Source organism: Stegostoma tigrinum, chromosome 3, assembly GCF_030684315.1.
Source record: "Stegostoma tigrinum isolate sSteTig4 chromosome 3, sSteTig4.hap1, whole genome shotgun sequence".
In the NCBI taxonomy this organism is placed as follows: domain Eukaryota; kingdom Metazoa; phylum Chordata; class Chondrichthyes; order Orectolobiformes; family Stegostomatidae; genus Stegostoma; species Stegostoma tigrinum.
In genome coordinates, this window is record NC_081356.1 from 80,752,187 (window position 1) to 80,776,476 (window position 24,290).

Here is a 24,290-nt window from a genome sequence, read left to right on the forward strand (position 1 = left end):
TTCTTGAATTTTCTCTCAAGTTTGACCATATCTAGCTGTTGTGTATTCCCATTTGCGGGCTGATCTTGTGCATATGTACACATGTATATGATGTATGTACATAAAATTGAGCAAATTGTCAAAAGAATAAATAAAATTCAAGACTGAAACTGATATATTTTAGGCAATCAAGGGATTTGGTCTTCAGCACGAAAGTGATTTTCATGTTGAGGACTGGATACAATCTTATTGATTGACACAACTGCCTTGGAGAGCTGTATAGTTTTCTCTGAATAATATTTCTTATTTAATATTATAATATGCAACATTCAATTGTCATTACAGCTTTGGTTCAAACAGAGACAACAGACCAGAATTTCAGAGGTGGGCTTTAAGCAAAAGCCCACAATAACAAAGCAACACTTGACTCAGCATGCCAAAGCTTCCAAGCAAACATAAGTCAATAGACAGAGAGAAACATGGCATCATAGATAACACAAATGTTGTAGGTGTGGGAGGTCAATCGTTTCAGCGGTTGGATATCTGTGCAGCAAGGCTCAATCATTTTTCTTTTTTGAAGGGCTTTTCTTGAGGTTTGCTCAACGGTTACTTATTCATTCTAAGTCTTTAGGTGACACAGTCACATTAGACAATACCTTCACAGTACGTATGTTGACGTCTGGTGTATTTAGACATGAAGCATAATTAGAATAATCAATATTCTCCATTAACCTTAAAGCCACAACACACAATGAAAGCAATAAATATCCTCAACATCATAGGTATGAAAATAGATATAAGCTGGAAAGAAGTGTTTTCTCAAAATCACAATTGTACGTATAAAAATTAATTGCCCTGAACACACCTTCCCCAAATTGATGAGGTTATTGCAAATGTATTTCCATCACACATGCACAAAATCAGAACATTTTAACCAGGCAGTTACAAACATATTGACTGCATCTTGGAACTCAATCCTTCATGTAAATTTAATAATTGACAATAATTCAGTGATTGAAAGTTATTTTGGATTCCCGTTAGCTAAGTACTGCTTTCTTGACAAGTTTGAAACTGTTCTCTCTCCTTAGCAACTTTCCCACAACGCTCTTGCAAACTCCCTTTCCCCATGTCCCCTCTTGAAGTCTCTTTCTCCCTTCTCACAGCCTCCTTCTACCCTCCCCTGCCAATACTCCAAAACAGCCTCCTTCTCACATTACACACTGCTGTCACAACTTACTTCTCTCCACAGCTTCCATGCAACTTTCTATTTCTCTCATGCTTTGCAACCTCCTTCTCCCCTCATACTTCCTGTTCCCCATCACAACCATTTATCTTTGCTGTCACCTTGATAGTAATACCACGTGCCCCTGGCTGGTGTCCTGATGACCCAGACACAATGCCCAGGTATATCTAGGGATGTGCAGGCGAGATGGATTAGTCATGGAATATGCAGGGTTAGAGAGATAGGGTGAGTCTGGGTGGGGTGCTTTCTGGTATGGACTCAATGTGCTGAGTGATCTGCTTCCACACTGTAGGAACTCTATGATTCTATGAAAAGGCACTCAGCCTCAGCAAAATGGTTTGCCTTGCAAAGGGCTCAACTTACTGGCCAAAAGCAGCTCTTTGTAACCCACTTGCCAGCCCTCAGTTCTCTGGCCACAGCTCCCTCTGCCCCCAACAATGGGCTTCCCGAAAGACTGTCTTAATACCTCCAGCACTAACTCAGATTGCTCCTTCAAACACAAGCTGTTTGTTTGCTTCACTTGTTGATACTGGCAGGAGGCTCAAGAGAATCGGGCCTTTGACTTAACACCACTATTTTCTTCCATTTATATGGTTGTCGGGGTGGTGGCGGTAGTGGTAGTGTTCTTTTCTCCAATTGCCCTGGAGAGTGAACTTGTCCGGATTCACTGGGGGCTGATCACACCCCTCTGTTGCTGTGTAAATATCCAAACTATCCCAGGCCCAGGCTTTTTCAGCTGCCTCATCAGTTGAACAATCATCAGCAAACATCTTACATAAGGTCATACAGGGGAGATGTTTGCTGATGATTGTTCAACTTTCAGTACTATTCTCACTAGCTACTTCTCCAACAGGACCCAGGTACTTTTCAATTCTCAGCTTCAACAATTTACTCAACATCACTTCCCTTGCAATTGTAATTACCTGGAGTTCCTCCCCATCTTTAAATTCCCCATTTCCCTGCATGCTACATGTATCCTGAAGACCAATACAAAATAACTGCCAGGTATTTATCCTCTTCCAATAATTCTCTGGACTCATTCTCTAAAGGACCAATGCTTACTTTGTTAACCCTTTTCTTTTTCAAATATCTAAAGAAACTTTTCTTTTTGCCTTTGTATTTTTGGTGAACTTTCTCAAACTCGAATTTTTCACTCCTAATTAATCTGAGTAATTCTTTGCTTTTTTTAAAATTACTACTCTGTTCAACCTTCTAATTTATCACCTATCTTTGCAAAATTGTATTTTCTCAGAATTTGATTCTACCTTTGACAATTTTTTTTAGCTCACAATGGATAGCAGGACCATCCCTTAAAATGTTTTTATTTGTTGGAATGCATCTTCTCTGCACTTTCTGAAATATCCCCTTAAATGTTTGCCACTACATCTCTCTCGACCTAGCCCACCATCTAAATTGCCAGTTCACTTTCACTGGCTCTGCTTTCACAGTCTCATGTTTAAGTTCAAAATTGGATCCATACCACTCTTCCTGTGTGTAAAATTCCTCTTCATCTTTGTTTTAAATCTGCCACCCCATTGCCTGGAACTGTGACTTTGTATCTTTGACTGCGCCATGAACGGGGACGTCTACTCAATGTCTACTTTGTCAGTCCCCTTTAGCATCTTATATATTTGAATTAGATCGCCTCTCATCCTTTTAAATTTCAGCGAGCTACAGGGCCTCTTACTATTTATGTAGTCTCTCATCTTATTTGCTTTGCTTTTTCTTGTCTTTTGTCTGTCGCTTCCTGTCATTGTCTGTTTATCATTTTCCTCATTCTTTTCTCTGTTGCATTTCCCCGACTCTTTGATTCACCTTAACTTACTAAATGTACATTATATTTGTAGACATAGCATATAAGTGGGTTTTCTGGCCTGTGATTTGCAAACTAGCAACCAACATTTTTGATTTATAGTACTTAGCGTCCTTTTCTTTCACTTCTAATGCTCTTTCGAATTCATCTTAATTCACCTGCAAAGAATTCTTGCTACATCAACTGAATTATTGACTGATAAAGCCTGCCCTACTTGCAACTAAGGTTGTGAGATTAACTAAATCATGTCTGCTTTCCTGGTTCCTCTTTATAATTCTAATAATCTATCCTTGGGGTTTTTTTTTGCAAATCACCCAGGGAAAAATCTTAAACCTTCCACAAAGCCTAAGTAACGGCTAAGAAATTTTGACATAAAAATGCACAAGAAACGTGATCATTCCTTTTATATTTTTCCATTGTTACCTGACCACTAACTGCATACTGACCACATGTAGTGTTCCACTGCAATGTTTCACTTCTTTGTTATAGATATAGAATAAGTGAATTGTTGCACCAGTCTCACTTTTCACGTCACAACATCAAACAAAAAATATTATACCCAAGTTCCAATATGACCAATTGTATGCTTTCTGTTTATTGGACATAAGTTGAATAAATCAACTAATCGGAGACTTAAAATAATTGCAGAATTGGTTATCACAATTTTTTGTCCAAAAATAAACGTTTACCCTCACCTCCAAGTAAGCCAAACCACACGCGCACACACTTGAGGTTAAGTGGAGAAATGGATTTCTTAATCTGCAGTGATTTCAGTTAAAATAGAAAAACATTTCGTGCTCAACAGTAACTTTAAAAAAAAGTTTCAATGATACTATTCATTGTCTTATTCTAAAAGAAACGGTCAATCTGAGCATCTCCATATTCTTTCAAAGCCAAGTCCATAAAGATGAAGCATCTTCATAACAGAAATCAGAGAGCAGAAATAAACAGGTCATTCCTAGGTTGGCAAGTTATTACCAGTGGGTACCACAGGATTGGTGCTTGAATCACATTCTAGAGAAGTTGTGTCAAAGTAGGGGCTGAGGTTGTTATTCCTAAATTTATCAATGACCCCAAACTAGGTGGGAATGTGAGTTGATAGTGATCCAAGGAGGCTTCAGAGAGATTTGGACCAGTGCAGTGAATGGGCAAGAGTACAGCAGATGGAATATGATCCAAATGTGCATTAGCCATTAGAGAAAAGAAAACAGAAAGGCAGAATAGAGCGCGCGCGCGCGCGAGAGAGAGAGAGAGAGAGAGAGAGAGAGAGAGAGAGAGAGAGAGAGAGAGAGAGAGAGAGAGAGAACGAGAGAGAGAGAGAGAGCGCGCGCACGAGAGAGAGAGAGAGAGAGCGCGCGCACGAGAGAGAGAGAGCGCGCGCACGAGAGAGAGAGCGCGCGCACGAGAGAGAGAGAGAGAGCGCGCGCACGAGAGAGAGAGAGAGAGAGCGCGCGCACGAGAGAGAGCGCGCGCACGAGAGCGCGCGCACGAGAGAGAGAGCGCGCGCACGAGAGAGAGAGAGCGCGCGCACGAGAGAGAGAGAGCGCGCGCACGAGAGAGAGAGAGCGCGCACGAGAGAGAGAGAGCGCGCACGAGAGAGAGAGCGCGCGCACGAGAGAGAGAGAGAGAGAGCGCGCGCACGAGAGAGAGAGAGAGAGAGAGAGAGAGCGCACGCACGAGAGAGAGCGCGCGCACGAGAGAGAGAGAGAGAGCGCGCGCACGAGAGAGAGAGAGCGCGCGCACGAGAGAGAGAGAGCGCGCGCGAGAGAGAGAGAGCGCGCGCACGAGAGAGAGAGCGCGCGCACGAGAGAGAGAGAGAGAGAGCGCGCGCACGAGAGAGAGAGAGAGAGCGCGCGCGCACGAGAGAGAGAGCGCGCGCGCACGTGAGAGAGAGAGAGAGCGCGCGCGCACGAGAGAGAGAGAGAGCGCGCGCGCACGAGAGAGAGAGAGAGCGCGCGCGCACGAGAGAGAGAGAGCGCGCGCGCACGGAGAGAGAGAGAGCGCGCGCGCACGAGAGAGAGAGAGAGAGCGCGCGCACGAGAGAGAGAGAGAGAGCGCGCGCACGAGAGAGAGAGAGAGCGCGCGCGCACGAGAGAGAGAGAGAGAGCGCGCGCGCACGAGAGAGAGAGAGAGAGAGAGAGCGCGCGCGCACGAGAGAGAGAGAGAGAGAGCGCGCGCACGAGAGAGAGAGCGCGCGCGCACGAGAGAGAGAGAGAGAGCGCGCGCACGAGAGAGAGAGAGAGCGCGCGCACGAGAGAGAGAGAGAGCGCGCGCACGAGAGAGAGAGAGAGCGCGCGCACGAGAGAGAGAGAGCGCGCGCACGAGAGAGAGAGCGCGCGCGCACGAGAGAGAGAGCGCGCGCGCGCACGAGAGAGAGAGTGCACGCGCACACGAGAGAGAGCGCGCGCACGAGAGAGAGAGCGCGCGCACGAGAGAGAGAGCGCGCGCGCACGAGAGAGAGAGCGCGCGCACGAGAGAGAGAGCGCGCGCGCACGAGAGAGAGAGAGAGCGCGCGCGCACGAGAGAGAGAGAGAGAGAGCGCGCGCGCACGAGAGAGAGAGCGCGCGCGCGCACGAGAGAGAGAGCGCGGGCGCGCGCACGAGAGAGAGAGAGAGAGCGCGCGCGCGCACGAGAGAGAGAGCGCGCGCGCGCACGAGAGAGAGAGAGAGAGAGAGAGCGCGCGCACACGAGAGAGAGCGCGCGCGCACGAGAGAGAGAGCGCGCGCGCACGAGAGAGAGAGCGCGCGCGCACACGAGAGAGAGAGCGCGCGCGCACACGAGAGAGAGAGAGAGCGCGCGCGCACGAGAGAGAGAGAGAGAGAGAGAGCGCGCACGAGAGAGAGAGCGCGCGCGCACGAGAGAGAGAGAGAGAGAGAGAGCGCGCACGAGAGAGAGAGCGCGCGCGCGCACGAGACAGAGAGCGCGCGCGCGCACGAGACAGAGAGCGCGCGCGCACGAGAGAGAGCGCGCGCGCACGAGAGAGAGAGCGCGCGAGAGAGAGAGCGCGCGCGCACGAGAGAGAGAGAGCGCGCGCACGAGAGAGAGCGCGCGCACGAGAGAGAGAGAGCGCGCGCACGAGAGAGAGAGAGCGCACGAGAGAGAGAGAGAGAGCGCACGAGAGAGAGAGAGAGAGAGCGCACGAGAGAGAGAGAGCGCGCACGAGAGAGAGAGAGAGCGCGCGCGCACGAGAGAGAGAGAGAGCGCGCGTGCACGAGAGAGAGAGAGAGAGCGCGCGCACGAGAGAGAGAGAGAGAGCGCGCGCACGAGAGAGAGAGAGAGCGCGCGCACGAGAGAGAGAGCGCGCGCACGAGAGAGAGAGCGCGCGCACGAGAGAGAGAGAGAGCGCGCGCACGAGAGAGAGCGCGCGCACGAGAGAGAGCGCGCGCACGAGAGAGAGAGAGAGCGCGGGCGCACGAGAGAGAGCGCGCGCGCACGAGAGAGAGCGCGCGCGCACGAGAGAGAGAGCGCGCGCACGAGAGAGAGCGCGCGCGCACGAGAGAGAGAGCGCGCGCGCACGAGAGAGAGAGAGAGAGCGCGCGCGCACGAGAGAGAGCGCGCGCGCACGGAGAGAGAGAGCGCGCGCGCGCACGAGAGAGAGCGCGCGCGCGCACGAGAGAGAGCGCGCGCGCGCACGAGAGGAGAGCGCGGCGCGCACGAGAGAGAGAGCGCGCGCACGAGAGAGAGAGAGCTGCGCGCGACGAGAGAGAGAGCGCTGCGCGCACGAGAGAGAGAGACGCCGAGCACGAGAGGAGAGAGCGCCGAGAGAGAGAGAGAGCGCACGAGAGAGAGAGAGAGAGCAGCGCGCACGAGAGAGAGAGAGAGAGAGAGCTCGCGCGCGCACGAGAGAGAGAGAGCGCGCGCGCACGAGATGAGAGCGCGCACGAGAGAGAGAGAGCGCAGACGGAGATCGAGGAGAGAGAGAGCGCGCGCACGAGAGAGAGAGAGCGCGCGCGCAACGAGAGAGAGAGAGCGCGCGGCGCACGAGGAGAGAGCGCCACGAGAGAGAGAGCATTGGCGCACACGAGAGAGAGAGCGCGCGCACGAGAGAGAGAGCGCGCGCGCGACAGAGAGAGAGAGAGCGCGCGCAGCGCGCACGAGAGAGAGAGCGCGCGCGCACGAGAGAGAGAGCGCGCGCACGAGAGAGAGAGAGCGCGCGCTACGAGAGGACCGAGAGAGAGCGCAGCCGCACGAGAGAGAGAGGCGAGCGCGCACGAGAGAGAGAGCGAGCGCAGCGCACGAGAGAGAGAGAGCGCGCGCGCACGGAGAGAGAGAGAGAGAGAGAGCGCGCGCACGAGAGAGAGGAGAGAGAGAGAGCGCGCGCACGAGAGAGAGAGCGAGCGCGCGCACGAGAGAGAGAGCGAGCGCGCGCACGAGAGAGAGAGAGCGCGCGCGCACGAGAGAGAGAGAGAGAGAGAGCGCGCGCACGAGAGAGAGAGAGCGCGCGCGCGCACGAGAGAGAGAGAGAGAGCGCGCGCGCACGAGAGAGAGCGCGCGCGCACGAGAGAGAGAGCGCGCGCACGAGAGAGAGAGAGCGCGCGCACGAGAGAGAGAGAGCGCGCGCACGAGAGAGAGAGAGAGCGCGCGCGCACGAGAGAGAGAGAGCGCGCGCGCAAGAGAGAGCGCGCGCACGAGAGAGAGAGCGCGCGCACGAGAGAGAGAGAGCGCGCACGAGAGAGAGAGAGCGCGCACGAGAGAGAGAGTGCGCGCGCACGAGAGAGAGAGCGCGCGCACGAGAGACAGAGCGCGCGCACGAGAGACAGAGCGCGCGCGCACGAGAGAGAGAGAGCGCGCACGAGAGAGAGAGCGCGCGCGCACGAGAGAGCGCGCGCGCACGAGAGAGAGATCGCGCGCACGAGAGAGAGAGAGCGCACGAGAGAGAGAGCGCGCGCACGAGAGAGAGCGCGCGCACGAGAGAGAGAGAGCGCGCACGAGAGAGAGAGCGCACGCACGAGAGAGAGAGCGCGCGCACGAGAGAGAGAGAGCGCGCGCACGAGAGAGAGAGCGCGCGCACGAGAGAGAGAGCGCGCGCACGAGAGAGAGAGCGAGCGCGCACGAGAGAGAGAGAGCGCACGAGAGAGAGAGCGCACGAGAGAGAGCGCGCGCACGAGAGAGAGCGCGCGCACGAGAAAGAGAGAGAGAGCGCGCGCACGAGAGAGAGAGAGAGCGCACGCACGAGAGAGAGCGCACGCACGAAAGAGAGAGAGAGAGCGCGCGCACGAGAGAGAGCGCGCGCACGAGAAAGAGAGAGAGAGCGCGCGCACGAGAGAGAGAGCGCGCGCACGAGAGAGAGCGCACGCACGAAAGAGAGAGAGAGACGCGCGCACGAGAGAGAGAGAGAGAGCGCGCGCGCACGAGAGAGAGAGAGAGAGAGAGCGCGCGCGCACGAGAGAGAGAGAGAGAGCGCGCACGCACGAGAGAGAGAGAGAGAGCGCGCGCACGAGAGAGAGAGCGCGCGCACGAGAGAGAGAGCGCGCGCACGAGAGAGAGAGCGCGCGCGCACGAGAGAGAGAGCGCGCGCACGAGAGAGAGAGCGCACGAGAGAGAGAGCGCGCGCACGAGAGAGAGAGCGCGCGCACGAGAGAGAGAGCGCGCACGAGAGAGAGAGAGCGCACGCACGAGAGAGAGAGAGCGCGCGCACGAGAGAGAGAGAGCGCGCGCACGAGAGAGAGAGCGCGCGCACGAGAGAGAGAGCGCGCGCACGAGAGAGAGAGCGAGCGCACGAGAGAGAGAGAGCGCACGAGAGAGAGAGAGCGCACGAGAGAGAGCGCGCGCACGAGAGAGAGCGCGCGCACGAGAAAGAGAGAGAGAGCGCGCGCACGAGAGAGAGAGAGAGCGCGCGCACGAGAGAGAGCGCACGCACGAAAGAGAGAGAGAGAGCGCGCGCACGAGAGAGAGCGCGCGCACGAGAAAGAGAGAGAGAGCGCGCGCACGAGAGAGAGAGCGCGCGCACGAGAGAGAGCGCACGCACGAGAGAGAGCGCACGCACGAAAGAGAGAGAGAGACGCGCGCACGAGAGAGAGAGAGCGCGCGCGCACGAGAGAGAGAGAGAGAGAGAGAGCGCGCGCGCACGAGAGAGAGAGAGAGAGCGCGCACGCACGAGAGAGAGAGAGAGAGCGCGCGCACGAGAGAGAGAGCGCGCGCACGAGAGAGAGAGCGCGCGCACGAGAGAGAGAGCGCGCACGAGAGAGAGAGAGCGCGCGCACGAGAGAGAGAGCGCGCGCACGAGAGAGAGAGAGAGAGAGAGCGCGCGCGCACGAGAGAGAGCGCGCGCGCACGAGAGAGAGAGAGAGCGCGCGCGGCACGAGAGAGAGAGAGAGAGCGCGCACGAGAGAGAGAGAGAGAGAGCGCGCGCGCACGAGAGAGAGAGAGAACGCGCGCGCACGAGAGAGAGAGAGAGCGCGCACGAGAGAGAGCGCGCGCGCACGAGAGAGAGAGCGCGCGCGCACGAGAGAGAGAGCGCGCGCGCACGAGAGAGAGCGCGAGAGAGAGAGCGCGCGCGCACGAGAGAGAGAGCGCGCGCGCACGAGAGAGAGAGCGCGCGCGCACGAGAGAGAGAGAGAGCGCGCGCACCGAGAGAGAGAGAGAGCGCGCGCACGAGAGAGAGAGCGCGCGCACGAGAGAGAGAGAGCGCACGAGAGAGAGAGAGAGCGCACGAGAGAGAGAGAGAGAGAGCGCACGAGAGAGAGAGAGCGCGCACGAGAGAGAGAGAGCGCGCGCGCGCACGAGAGAGAGAGAGAGCGCGCGCGCGCACGAGAGAGAGAGCGCGCGCGCGCACGAGAGAGAGAGAGAGAGCGCGCGCACGAGAGAGAGAGCGCACGAGAGAGAGGGAGAGAGCGCACGACAGAGAGAGAGCGCGCACGAGAGAGAGAGAGAGCGCGCGCGCACGAGAGAGAGAGAGAGAGCGCGCGCACGAGAGAGAGAGAGAGAGCGCGCGCACGAGAGAGAGAGCGCGCGCACGAGAGAGAGAGAGCGCGCGCACGAGAGAGAGAGAGAGAGAGCGCGCACGAGAGAGAGAGCGCGCGCACGAGAGAGAGCGCGCACGAGAGAGAGAGAGAGCGCGCGCGCACGAGAGAGAGAGAGCGCGCGCGCACGAGAGAGAGAGCGCGCGCACACGAGAGAGAGAGAGCGCGCGCGCACGAGAGAGAGAGAGGAGCGCGCGCGCGCACGAGAGAGAGAGAGAGCGCGCGCACGAGAGAGAGAGAGCGCGCGCAGCGCACGAGAGAGAGAGAGAGAGCGCGCGCACGAGAGAGAGAGAGAGAGAGCGCGCGCGCACGAGAGAGAGAGCGCGCGCACGAGAGAGAGAGCGCGCGCACGAGAGAGAGAGAGCGCGCGCGCACGAGAGAGAGAGAGAGAGAGCGCACGAGAGAGAGAGAGAGAGAGCGCGCGCGCACGAGAGAGAGAGAGAGCGCGCGCGCGCACGAGAGAGAGAGAGAGAGAGCGCGCGCACGAGAGAGAGAGAGAGAGCGCGCGCGCACGAGAGAGAGAGCGCGCGCGCACGAGAGAGAGAGAGCGCGCGCACGAGAGAGAGAGCGCGCGCACGAGAGAGAGAGAGCGCGCGCACGAGAGAGAGAGAGCGCGCGCACGAGGAGAGAGCGCGCGCGCACGAGAGAGAGAGAGCGCGCGCACGAGAGAGAGAGAGAGCGCGCGCACGAGAGAGAGAGAGCGCGCGCGCACGAGAGAGAGAGAGCGCGCGCGCACGAGAGAGAGAGAGAGCGCGCGCGCGCACGAGAGAGAGAGCGCGCGCACACGAGAGAGAGAGCGCGCGCGCACGAGGAGGAGAGAGAGAGCGCGCGCGCGCACGAGAGAGAGAGAGAGCGCGCGCGCGCACGAGAGAGAGAGAGAGCGCGCGCACGAGAGAGAGAGAGAGCGCGCGCACGAGAGAGAGAGCGCGCGCACGAGAGAGAGAGCGAGCGCGCGCACGAGAGAGAGAGAGCGCGCGCACGAGAGAGAGAGAGCGCGCGCGCACGAGAGAGAGAGAGAGAGAGCGCGCGCACGAGAGAGAGAGAGCGCGCGCGCGCACGAGAGAGAGAGAGAGAGCGCGCGCGCACGAGAGAGAGCGCGCGCGCACGAGAGAGAGAGAGCGCGTGCACGAGAGAGAGAGAGCGCGCGCACGAGAGAGAGCGCGCGCGCACGAGAGAGAGAGCGCGCGCGCACGAGAGAGAGAGAGCGCGCGCGCACGAGAGAGAGAGAGCGCGCGCACGAGAGAGAGAGCGCGCACGAGAGAGAGAGCGCGCGCACGAGAGAGAGAGCGCGCACGAGAGAGAGAGAGCGCGCGCACGAGAGAGAGAGCGCGCGCACGAGAGACAGAGCGCGCGCACGAGAGACAGAGCGCGCGCGCACGAGAGAGAGAGAGAGCGCGCGCACGAGAGAGAGAGAGCGCGCACGAGAGAGAGAGCGCACGAGAGAGAGAGAGAGCGCGCACGAGAGAGAGAGAGCGCGCGCACGAGAGAGAGAGCGCGCGCACGAGAGACAGAGCGCGCGCACGAGAGACAGAGCGCGCGCGCACGAGAGAGAGAGAGAGCGCGCGCACGAGAGAGAGAGAGCGCGCACGAGAGAGAGAGCGCACGAGAGAGAGAGCGCGCGCACGAGAGAGAGAGCGCGCGCACGAGAGAGAGAGCGCGCACGAGAGAGAGAGAGCGCACGCACGAGAGAGAGAGAGAGAGCGCGCGCGCACGAGAGAGAGAGCGCGCGCGCACGAGATTGAGAGAGCGCGCGCACGAGAGAGAGAGAGCGCGCGCACGAGAGAGAGAGCGCGCGCGCACGAGAGAGAGAGAGCGCGCGCACGAGAGAGAGAGAGCGCGCGCACGAGAGAGAGAGCGCGCGCACGAGAGAGAGAGAGCGCGCGCACGAGAGAGAGAGCGCGCGCGCACGAGAGAGAGAGCGCGCGCGCGCACGAGAGAGAGAGCGCGCGCGCACGAGAGAGAGAGAGAGCGCGCGCACGAGAGAGAGAGCGAGCGCGCGCACGAGAGAGAGAGAGCGCGCGCACGAGAGAGAGAGAGCGCGCGCGCACGAGAGAGAGAGAGAGAGAGCGCGCGCACGAGAGAGAGAGAGCGCGCGCGCGCACGAGAGAGAGAGAGAGAGCGCGCGCGCACGAGAGAGAGCGCGCGCACGAGAGAGAGAGAGAGCGCGCGCACGAGAGAGAGAGCGCGCGCGCACGCGCACGAGAGAGAGAGCGCGCGCGCACGAGAGAGAGAGAGCGCGCGCACGAGAGAGAGAGAGCGCGCGCGCACGAGAGAGAGAGCGCGCGCACGAGAGAGAGAGCGCGCGCACGAGAGAGAGAGTGCGCGCGCACGAGAGAGAGAGCGCGCGCACGAGAGACAGAGCGCGCGCACGAGAGAGAGAGCGCGCGCGCACGAGAGAGAGAGCGCGCGCACGAGAGAGAGAGAGCGCACGAGAGAGAGAGCGCGCGCACGAGAGAGAGAGCGCGCGCACGAGAGAGAGAGCGCGCGCACGAGAGAGAGAGCGCGCACGAGAGAGAGAGAGCGCACGCACGAGAGAGAGAGAGAGCGCGCGCACGAGAGAGAGAGAGCGCGCGCACGAGAGAGAGAGCGCGCGCACGAGAGAGAGAGCGCGCGCACGAGAGAGAGAGCGAGCGCACGAGAGAGAGAGAGCGCACGAGAGAGAGAGAGCGCACGAGAGAGAGCGCGCGCACGAGAGAGAGCGCGCGCACGAGAAAGAGAGAGAGAGCGCGCGCACGAGAGAGAGAGAGAGCGCGCGCACGAGAGAGAGCGCACGCACGAAGGAGAGAGAGAGAGCGCGCGCACGAGAGAGAGCGCGCGCACGAGAAAGAGAGAGAGAGCGCGCGCACGAGAGAGAGAGCGCGCGCACGAGAGAGAGCGCACGCACGAAAGAGAGAGAGAGACGCGCGCACGAGAGAGAGAGAGAGAGCGCGCGCGCACGAGAGAGAGAGCGCGCGCGCGCACGAGAGAGAGAGCGCGCGCGCACGAGAGAGGGAGAGAGAGCGCGCGCGCGCACGAGAGAGAGAGAGAGAGCGCGCGCGCACGAGAGAGAGAGAGAGAGCGCGCGCACGAGAGAGAGAGCGCGCGCACGAGAGAGAGAGCGCGCGCACGAGAGAGAGAGCGCGCACGAGAGAGAGAGCGCGCGCACGAGAGAGAGAGCGCGCGCACGAGATAGAGAGAGAGAGAGCGCGCGCGCGCACGAGAGAGAGCGCGCGCGCACGAGAGAGAGCGCGCGCGCACGAGAGAGAGCGCGCGCGCACGAGAGAGAGCGCGCGCACGAGAGAGAGAGCGCGCGCGCACGAGAGAGAGAGAGAGCGCGCGCGCACGAGAGAGAGAGAGAGAGCGCGCACGAGAGAGAGAGAGAGAGCGCGCGCACGAGAGAGAGAGAGAGCGCGCACGAGAGAGAGAGCGCGCGCGCACGAGAGAGAGAGCGCGCGCGCACGAGAGAGAGAGCGCGCGCGCACGAGAGAGAGCGCGAGAGAGAGAGCGCGCGCGCACGAGAGAGAGAGCGCGCGCGCACGAGAGAGAGAGCGCGCGCGCACGAGAGAGAGAGAGAGCGCGCGCACGAGAGAGAGAGCGCGCGCACGAGAGAGAGAGAGCGCACGAGAGAGAGCGCACGAGAGAGAGAGAGAGAGAGCGCACGAGAGAGAGCGCGCACGAGAGAGAGAGAGCGCGCGCGCACGAGTGAGAGAGAGCGCGCGCGCGCACGAGAGAGAGAGCGCGCGCGCGCACGAGAGAGAGAGAGAGAGCGCGCGCACGAGAGAGAGAGCGCACGAGAGAGAGAGAGAGAGCGCACGAGAGAGAGAGAGCGCGCACGAGAGAGAGAGAGCGCGCGCGCACGAGAGAGAGAGAGAGAGCGCGCGCACGAGAGAGAGAGAGAGAGCGCGCGCACGAGAGAGAGAGCGCGCGCACGAGAGAGAGAGAGCGCGCGCACGAGAGAGAGAGAGAGAGAGCGCGCGCACGAGAGAGAGAGAGAGAGCGCGCGCACGAGAGAGAGCGCGCGCGCACGAGAGAGAGCGCGCGCGCACGAGAGAGAGCGCGCGCGCACGAGAGAGAGAGAGAGCGCGCGCGCACGAGAGAGAGAGAGAGCGCGCGCGCACGAGAGAGAGAGCGCGCGCGCACGAGAGAGAGAGCGCGCGCGCACGAGAGAGAGAGCGCGCGCGCACGAGAGAGAGAGCGCGCGCACGAGAGAGAGAGAGCGCGCGCGCGCGCACGAGAGAGAGAGCGCGCGCACGAGAGAGAGAGAGCGCGCGCGCGCACGAGAGAGAGAGAGCGCGCGCGCACGAGAGAGAGAGAGAGAGAGCGCGCGCGCACGAGAGAGCGCGCGCACGAGAGAGAGAGAGCGCGCGCGCACGAGAGAGAGAGAGAGAGCGCACGAGAGAGAGAGAGCGCGCGCGCACGAGAGAGAGAGAGAGAGCGCACGAGAGAGAGAGAGAGCGCGCGCGCACGAGAGAGAGAGAGAGCGCGCGCGCACGAGAGAGAGAGAGAGAGCGCACGAGAGAGAGAGAGCGCGCGCGCACGAGAGAGAGAGAGAGAGCGCACGAGAGAGAGAGAGAGCGCGCGCACGAGAGAGAGAGAGCGCGCGCACGAGAGAGAGAGCGCGCGCGCGCACGAGAGAGAGAGAGAGCGCGCGCGCGCACGAGAGAGAGAGCGCGCGCACACGAGAGAGAGCGCGCGCACACGAGAGAGAGCGCGCGCGCACGAGAGAGAGAGAGAGCGCGCGCGCGCACGAGAGAGAGAGAGAGCGCGCGCACGAGAGAGAGAGCGAGCGCGCGCACGAGAGAGAGAGAGCGCGCGCACGAGAGAGAGAGCGCGCGCGCACGAGAGAGAGAGAGAGAGAGAGCGCGCGCACGAGAGAGAGAGAGCGCGCGCACGAGAGAGAGAGAGAGCGCGCGCACAAGAGAGAGAGAGCGCGCGCGCACGAGAGAGAGAGAGCGCGCTCGCACGAGAGAGAGAGCGCGCTCGCACGAGAGAGAGAGCGCGCGCACGAGAGAGAGAGCGCGCGCACGAGAGAGAGAGAGCGCGCACGAGAGAGAGAGAGCGCGCGCACGAGAGAGAGCGCGCGCACGAGAGACAGAGCGCGCGCACGAGAGACAGAGCGTGCGCGCACGAGAGAGAGAGAGAGAGCGCGCGCACGAGAGAGCGCGCGCGCACGAGAGAGAGAGCGCGCGCGCACGAGAGAGCGAGCGCGCGCGCACGAGAGAGAGAGCGCGCGCACGAGAGAGAGAGCGCACGAGAGAGAGAGCGCGCGCACGAGAGAGAGAGCGCGCGCACGAGAGAGAGAGCGCGCACGAGAGAGAGAGAGCGCACGCACGAGAGAGAGAGAGAGCGCGCGCACGAGAGAGAGAGAGCGCGCGCACGAGAGAGAGAGCGCGCGCACGAGAGAGAGCGCGCGCACGAGAGAGAGAGCGAGCGCACGAGAGAGAGAGAGCGCACGAGAGAGAGAGCGCGCGCACGAGAGAGAGCGCGCGCACGAGAGAGAGCGCGCGCACGAGAAAGAGAGAGAGAGCGCGCGCACGAGAGAGAGAGAGCGCGCGCACGAGAGAGAGAGAGAGCGCGCGCACGAGAGAGAGAGAGAGCGCGCGCACGAGAGAGAGCGCACGCACGAAAGAGAGAGAGAGAGCGCGCGCACGAGAGAGAGCGCGCGCACGAGAAAGAGAGAGAGCGCGCGCACGAGAGAGAGCGCACGCACGAGAGAGAGCGCACGCACGAAAGAGAGAGAGAGACGCGCGCACGAGAGAGAGAGCGCGCGCGCACGAGAGAGAGAGCGCGCGCGCGCACGAGAGAGAGAGCGCGCGCGCACGAGAGAGAGAGCGCGCGCGCGCACGAGAGAGAGAGAGCGCGCGCGCACGAGAGAGAGAGCGCGCGCGCACGAGAGAGAGAGAGAGCGCGCGCGCGCACGAGAGAGAGAGAGAGAGAGCGCGCGCACGAGAGAGAGAGCGCGCACGAGAGAGAGAGAGCGCGCACGAGAGAGCGCGCGCGAGAGAGAGAGAGCGAGCGAGCGCACGAGAGATAGAGAGCGAGCGAGCGCACGAAAGATAGAGAGAGCGCACGCACGAGAGAGAGAGCGCGCGTGCGCGCGCGCGAGAGAGACAGAGACGCGCGCGAGAGTGAGAGCACGCGCGCGAGTGAGTGAGTGAGTGAGTGAGTGTGAGAGAGAGAGAGAGAGAGAGGTCCAAATGGACATTCGTGTTCATCAATCTAGCATGCAGATGCTCAAGCAAATGGGAAGGCAAATGTTATGTTAGCCTTTACTGCATGGAGATTTGAGTGCAGGAATAAAGATACCTTGTGCAACTGTGAAGAGGAAGATCCCTGGTGAAGCCGCACCTAGAATATAGTGTATAGTTTTGGTTTCTTTATCCATGGAAGGATATATTTGCCAAAGGAAGAGTAAAACAGAGGTTCACAAGATTAATCCCCGGCATAGTGGGAATATCTGCCGAGGACAGATTCAGGAAACTAAGCCTTCATTCTCTAGTTACAAAGAATGAGAGGTGATCACACTAAAACTCACAATGAAAATCTTACAAGACATGACTTGACAGATATGTATTGGAAATGTCAAGAGACGGGTCAGTCTAGCACCAGAGGCAGATTCCTGGAATTAGGGGTAGACCATTGAGGACTGAGATGAAGAGAAATTTCTTTACTTAACAGATGCTAAGTTATTGGCGTTCTCTCCCAGAGGCTTGTGGAAGCTCAACTACTAAGCAAAACAGAAATCAATAAATTTTACAATATTAATGGTATCACAGGACTTGGGTAAAGTGGGGATAAACGGCAAAGAGACAGATGATCAGTCATTATCTGTTCAAATGGCAGGGCAGGTTTGATATGCTGAACAGCTTACTCCTCCTCTGTTATGTTGGTGATTGGAAACGTGTTATGTCTCTATCATTACCTGTAACATTATCCTATGGCCCTGAATGGGTCTATTCCCATCACAATCTTCCATTTTGACTGATGTGAATGTAAAATGTTTTATTATCTTGTTCTATACTCCTTGATAAGTTCCTTTTTCCTCCTAGACCAATAATATCCATATTAAAACATGGTTTACAATGTCAATGTTATTTCTTTTTATTATAATTTTTGGTTTCCAAGTCCTAAAGAGAGAGCTCAGAAGAGCCAGGAGGAGACATGAGAAGTTGTTGGCGGACAGGATCAGGGTAAACCCTAAGGCTTTCTATAGGTATTTAAGGAATAAAAGAATGACAAAAGTAAGATTGGGGCCAATCAAGGATAGTAGTGCTAAGTTGTATGTGGAGTCAGAGGAGATAGGGGAAGCACTAAATGAATATTTTTCAACAGTATTCACTCTAGAAATCGACAATGTTGTCGAGGGGAATACTGAGATACAGGGTACTAGACTATGTGGGATTGAGGTTCACAAGGAAGAGGTATTAGATATCCTACAGAGGGTGAAGATAGATAAGTCCCCTGGGCCAGATGGCATTTATCCTAGGATCCTCTGGGAAGCCAGGGTGGAGATTGCCGAGCCTTTGGCATTGATCTTTAACTCGTCATTGTCTACAGGAATAGTGCCAGATGACTGGAGGATAGCAAATGTGGTTCCCCTGATCAAGAAGGGGAGTAGAGACAACCCTGGTAATTATAGACCAGTGAGCCTTACCTCAGTTGTTGGTAAAGTGTTGGAAAAGGTTATAAGGGATAGGATTTATAATCATCTAGAAGAGAATAAATTGATGAGGGATAGTCAGCACGGTTTTGTGAAGGGAAGGTCGTGCCTCACAAACCTTATTGAGTTCTTTGAGAAGGTGACCAAACAGGCAGATGAGAGTAAACCAGTTGATGTGGTGTATATGGATTTCAGCAAGGCGTTCAATAAGGTTCCCCACAATAGGCTATTGTACAAAATGCGGAGGAATGGAATTGTGGGAGATATTGCACTTTGGATCGGAAATTGGCTTGCTGAAAGAAGACAGAGGGTGGTAGTTGATGGGAAACGTTCATCCTGGAGACCAGTTACTCGCGGTGTACCGCAAGGGTTGGTGTTGGGTCCACTGCTGTTTGTCATTTTTATAAATGGCCTGGATGAGGGCGTAGAAGGATAGGTTAGTACATTTGCAGACAACACTAAGGTCAGTCGAGTTGTGGATAGTGACGAAGGATGCTGTAGGTTGCAGAGATACATAGATAAGCTGCAGAGTTGGGCTAAGAGGTGGCAAATGGAGTTTAATGCAGACAAGTGTGAGGTGATGCACTTTGGCAGGAGTAACTGCAAGGCAAAGTACAGGGCTAATGGTAAGATTCTTCGTAGCGTAGATGAGCTGAGAGATCTCGGTGTCCATGTACACAGATCCTTCAAAGTTGCCACCCAGGTTGACAGGGCTGTTGAAAAGGTATATAGCGTTTTAGCTTTTAATAGAGGGATCGAGTTCCGGAACCAAGAGGTTATGCTGCAGCTGGACAAAACTCTGGTGCGGCCGCACTTGGAGTATTGTGCGCAATTCTGGTCACCGCATTATAAGAGGGTGTGGAAGCTTTGGAAAGGGTGCAGAGGAGATTTACTAGGATGTTGCCTGGTATGGAGGGAAGCTCTTACGAGGAAAGGCTGAGGGACTTGAGGCTGTTTTCATTAGAGAGAAGGTGTTTGAGAGGTGACTCAATTGAGACATATAAAATAATCGGAGGGTTAGACAGGGTGGATAGGGAGAGCCTTTTTCCTTGGATGGTGTCGGCGAGCACGAGGGGGCATAGCTGTAAATTGAGGGATGAAAGATGTAGGACAGATGTCAGAGATAGTTTCTTTACTCAGAGAGTAGTAAGGGAACGGAGTGCTTCGCCTGCAATGGTAGTAGATTCGCCAACTTTAGGTACATTTAAGTCGTCATTGGATAAGCATATGGACGTACATGGAATAGTGTAGGTTAGATGGGCTTCAGATCGGTATGACAGGTCGGCATTACTGTGCTGTAATGTTCTATGTTCCTATTGAAGACACAGCAATCAGAAAATAAATCACTTGGCTGACAAAAACGTAAGACAGGAACATTTGAGTACATTAGAGAGATTCAGAGGTCACATTGTTAGATGCATCAGTGAGTTTTGAGAAGATTTGTAGCTCAGGTTGAGGTTCTGGATGTGAGTTTGCTCGCTGAGCTGGCAAGTTAGTTCAGACATTTCATCACCATTCTAGATAACATCATTAGTGAGCCTCTGACGAAGTGCTGGTGTTATGTCCCGCTTTCTATTTATCTGGTTAGGTTTCCTTGGGTTGGTGATGTCATTTCCTGCGTTGATGTCGTCATTTCCTGTTCTTTTTCTCAGGGAATGGTAGATTGATTTGGAGCCAATGTGTTTGTTGATGGAATTCCGGTTGGAATGCCATGCTTCTAGGATTCTCGTGCGTGTCTCTGTTTGGCTTGTCCTAGGATGGATGTGTTGTCCCAATCAAAGTGGTGTCCTTCCTCATTTGTATGTAAGGATATGAGTGATAGTGGGTCATGTCGTTTTGTGGCTAGTTGATGTCCGTGTATCCTGGTGGCTAGCTTTCTGCCAGTTTGTCCAATGTAGTGTTTGTCACAGTTCTTGCAAGGTATTTTGTTGATGACGTTTGTTTTGTTTGTTTTCTGTATAGGGTCTTTTAAGTTCATTAGCTGCTGTTTTAGTGTGTTGGTGGGCTTGTGGGCTACCCTGATGCCAAGAGGTCCGAGTAGTCTGGCAGTCATTTCGGAAATGTCTTTGATGTAGGGGAGAGTGGTTATGGTTTCTGAGCCCGTTTTGTCTGTTTGTTTGGGTTTATCGCTGATGAATCGGCGGACTGTGTTCATCGGGTACCCATTCTTTTTGAATACGCTGTATAGGTGATTTTCCTCTGCTCTGCGTAGTTCCTCTGTGCTGCAGTGTGGTGGCTCGTTGCAATAATGTTCTAATGCAGCTTCGTTTGTGGGTGTTGGGATGGTTGCTCCTGTAGTTCAGTATTTGGTCCGTATGTGTTGTTTTCCTGTAGACGCTGGTTTGAAGTTCCCCATTGACTGTTCGCTCTGCTGTGACATCTAGGAATGGCAGTTTGTTGTTGTTTTCCTCCTCTTTTGTGAATGTTATGCCAGTAAAGGGTATTATTGACGGTCTTGAATGTTTCCTCTAATTTGTTTTGTTTAGTGATGACAAAGGTGTCATCCACATAGCGGACCCAAAGTTTGGGCTGGATGATTGGCAGAGCTGTTTGTTTGAGTCTCTGTATTACTGCCTCTGCTAAGAACCCTGATATCGGAGATCCCATGGGTGTACAGTTGGTTTGTCTGCAGGTTTTGTTGTTGAAAGTGAAGTGGGTGGTGAAGCATAGGTCCACTAGCTTGATGATGTCCTTGCTGATGATGTTGGTGGTGTCTGGTGTATGTGTCTTCGCTTCTTCTAATAGCGTAGTCAGTGTTTCTTTGGCCAGGTTGATGTACACAGCGTCACCTATACAGCGTATTCAAAAAGAATGGGTACCCTATGAACACAGTCCGCCGATTCCTCAGCAATCAACCCAAACAAACAGACAAAACGGGCTCAGAAACCATAACCACTCTCCCGTACATCAAAGACATTTCTGAAATGACTGCCAGACTACTCGGATCTCTTGGCATCAGGGTAGCCCACAAACCCACCAACACACTAAAACAGCAGCTAATGAACTTAAAAGACCCTATACAGACAACAAACAAAACAAACGTCATCTACAAAATACCTTGCAAGAACTGTGACAAACACTACATTGGACAAACTGGCAGAAAGCTAGCCACCAGGATACACGAACATCAACTAGCCACAAAACGACATGACCCACTATCACTCGTATCCTTACATACAGAGGAGGAAGGACACCACTTTGATTGGGACAACACATCCATCCTAGGACAAGCCAAGCAGAGACATGCACGAGAATTCCTAGAAGCAAGGCATTCCAACCGGAACTCCATCAACAAACACATTGGCTCCAAATCAATCTAACATCCCCTGAGAAAAAGAACAGGAAATGACGACATCAACGCAGGAAATGACATCACCAACCCAAGGCAACCTAACCAGATAAATAGAAAGCGGGACATAACACCAGCACTTCGTCGGAGGCTCACTGATGAGGTTATCTAGAATGGTGACGAAACGTCTGAAAACTAACCTTCCAGCTCAGCGAGCAAACTCACATCCAGATGCATCAGTCCCCAGCATTCTATTTGTTGAAGAACAGTTAAAAAATTGGATGCATTGTGAAGTATATTTTCTGCAACAGCCAAAAACTGTCTCTTGAAATAAAATCACATGAAATTAGAAAGCCTTGCAGATAGAATGGGAATGGTTTTCTCACCTGTGAATACAGTTTTTTCCTTCAAGATAAGCCATACCAGCAGCAGCATCTAAAGACATCTTCACAAGTTGCTTCATCTTTAATTCATCTTTCTTCTTCCGTAAAAATGAAAGGAAATCACCACCTGGACATAAAACATGACATAAAGCTGCAGCAATGTCCCATCAATTTATGGATTTTTAGAAAGGAGTGTCTATTGTTATGATCCCAGCTAATGTTACTACCGGACAAAGTAGATCCCAGACTCAAATCTGGATTGATAGGTAATTTTGTTTTCCTAGTTTTAATGAGGTAGTCTTTCACAATAACACAAACACACAATGCTGCCAGTTTAGTTTTGACAACCAAACATAAGTCTATAACGCAAAAGAAATGAAGGAAGAAAAATGAATAAACCAATCTACCTACATATAACACAAGTGTTTCTAATTCTTTTTAAACAGTACAATTCAATCCCATTCATCGCTTAACTCTCCTTAACAGTACTCGCAGAGAGAATTCCCTTCCAATTCCCATCTGTAGGCTTAATTCAATTGTAACTACCTTTGTATCTGACAGCTTCTTCCTGGAGGCTTCATTTAACTAGGCTTATTCTTTTTCAGCTTCAAATAACCCCTTCAGGGTTTGACCAAATACTTCTGATATGGAACCTTGAAACTCTTCACAGACGAATTAGCATTAAGGAGTCAGCTGTTTATTCCTACTGTTTTCTGTTAACTGATCCTTAATCTATTTCAGCAGAACACCTCCTTTCCCATGTGCCCTAAATTACCTCTATGTCTCAGAAGCAACTGTTGTACATACCAGGCTTCAATCAGGAGTTCAACAAAACTGTCAAAACAAAAGCTAAAAAGACTTTTGTCCTACTTCCAACAAGACATAGATCTTTCCCTTAAATCCACAAGTCCTAACGCACAACACTTGTTTGCATCCACAAATCCATTACTTTCTAGCGAGTCTCTCTCTAAATACTGTTTTGTGAAACAAATCACATGGCTATAAAAATGCTTACAAGTTAGAACATAGAACAGTACAGCACAGAACAGGCCCTTCAGCCCACAATGTTGTGCTGGCCATTGATCCTCATGTATGCACCCTCAAATTTCTGTGACCATATACATGTCCAGCAGTCTCTTAAATGACCCCAATGACCTTGCTTCCACAACTGCTGCTGGCAACGCATTCCATGCTCTCACAACTCTCTGCGTAAAGAACCTGCCTCTGACATCCCCTCTATACTTTCCACCAACCAGCTTAAAACTATGACCCCTCGTGCTAGCCATTTCTGCCCTGGGAAATAGTCTCTGGCTATCAACTCTATCTATGCCTCTCATTATCTTGTATACCTCAATTAGGTCCCCTCTCCTCCTCCTTTTCTCCAATGAAAAGAGACCGAGCTCAGTCAACCTCTCTTCATAAGATAAGCCCTCCAGTCCAGGCAGCATCCTGGTAAACCTCCTCTGAACCCTCTCCAGAGCATCCACATCTTTCCTATAATAGGGCGCCCAGAACTGGACGCAGTATTCCAAGTGCGGTCTAACCAAAGTTTTATAGAGCTGCAACAAGATCTCACGACTCTTAAACTCAATCCCCCTGTTAATGAAAGCCAAAACACCATATGCTTTCTTAACAACCCTGTCCACTTGGGTGGCCATTTTAAGGGATCTATGTATCTGCACACCAAGATCCCTCTGTTCCTCCACGCTGCCAAGAATCCTATCCTTAATCCTGTACTCAGCTTTCAAATTCGACCTTCCAAAATGCATCACCTCGCATTTATCCAGGTTGAACAAGTTAATCATTAAATCTCTTCAGGCACAGAAAACACAAAAGCCACAAGTTCAAAATTCAAAACTCTAAAATAAATGGTATTAACATATAAATTATACATGTTTCATTACACAATAAACTACACTTTTATTGAATATGCACTTAAATGATCATGAATAATGCTGACTTGCTAAAGATGTAATCAGAAAATTTTAGATCTTCTCCATTGCTCATCATTTCTCGATCTGTAACCAGCTACTGGATGCAACATTAACTGACTCCTGCTCTTTCAGCCCATCAAGCCTGATTCATCCTTTCAATTTGATCATGTCCAATCATCCACTTTGTAACCTCCTTCCCACATTATCATCACAGCCATTGAGGTTATTGGCACTTTGTGAGGAAGCATACAACTTTGTCACGAATGTAGATGATTTAAAAGGTACAAGAGGTTAATGGATGTGACTTACTGCCATTTCAACAAAATGGCTGCAGGGTGACCAAGGCTGGGAAAGTACAAATATTCCGATCCACCCTTCCATCATCTATGAATATATAAATATTACATTTAATCCCCACATCTACATCATTGATAATATACTGTGAACTAGTGGGGCCCCAAAAACTGATCCTTGCATAACCCCACTACTTGCAGACTACAAATACAGGAGTCAGTAGTTTATTTCTACTGTTTTCTGTTAACTGATCCTTAATCTATTTCAGTGGAACACCTCCTTTCCCAGGTGCTTTATTCTGGCAAAAGGATAACCTGTTGGGGACTTTATCAAAAGTTTTCTGAACATGCAAGTGTACTATGCCCACCAAGTCACCTTCATAAAATACAACACAAATGTCAAGAAAAATCTAGAAAGTTCATCAAAACAAGATACCCCATTCACAAATCCATGCTGACTCTACCTGATCAGATCATATTTATCTGCATGTCCATTTATCACTTCCTTTGTAACAGATTCTGAAATTATACCTCTTTCCAATGCAAGGCGAACAAGAATGTTATTTCCTATTTTCTCCCTCCCTCCCTCCATAAATTTTGATGTGACATTTGTGACCTTCTGATATGTAGGAACAATTCCATAATCTATGCAAGTTAAAAGCTGCTTACTAATATATCCTGTTTTTACAGCTACCTCTCCCTACTCTAGGATGTAGAAGATCAGGTCCCCAAGGATTTATCAACCTTCAATCCAA

At 54.2% G+C, this 24,290-nt stretch overlaps 1 protein-coding gene across 9 annotated transcripts in view; it reads right to left on the minus strand.

The window, feature by feature from the left end:
• fer (fer (fps/fes related) tyrosine kinase) overlaps positions 1 to 24,290 on the minus strand; it is a 277,908-nt gene that overhangs the window by 64,205 nt on the left and 189,413 nt on the right. For 8 of the 9 annotated variants that reach the window (XR_007247151.2, XR_007247150.2, XM_048526914.2 and 5 more), the window contains exon 16: positions 21,312 to 21,435. Coding sequence is in view for 7 of the 9 variants with exons in the window: in XM_048526914.2 (XP_048382871.2) it covers positions 21,312 to 21,435 (124 nt within the window). In the remaining 2 variants the exon portion in view is untranslated. Of the gene's footprint in view, positions 1 to 18,853; positions 18,950 to 21,311; positions 21,436 to 24,290 lie in introns of those variants that run through there. The other variant, XM_059644702.1, reaches the window with a different exon arrangement.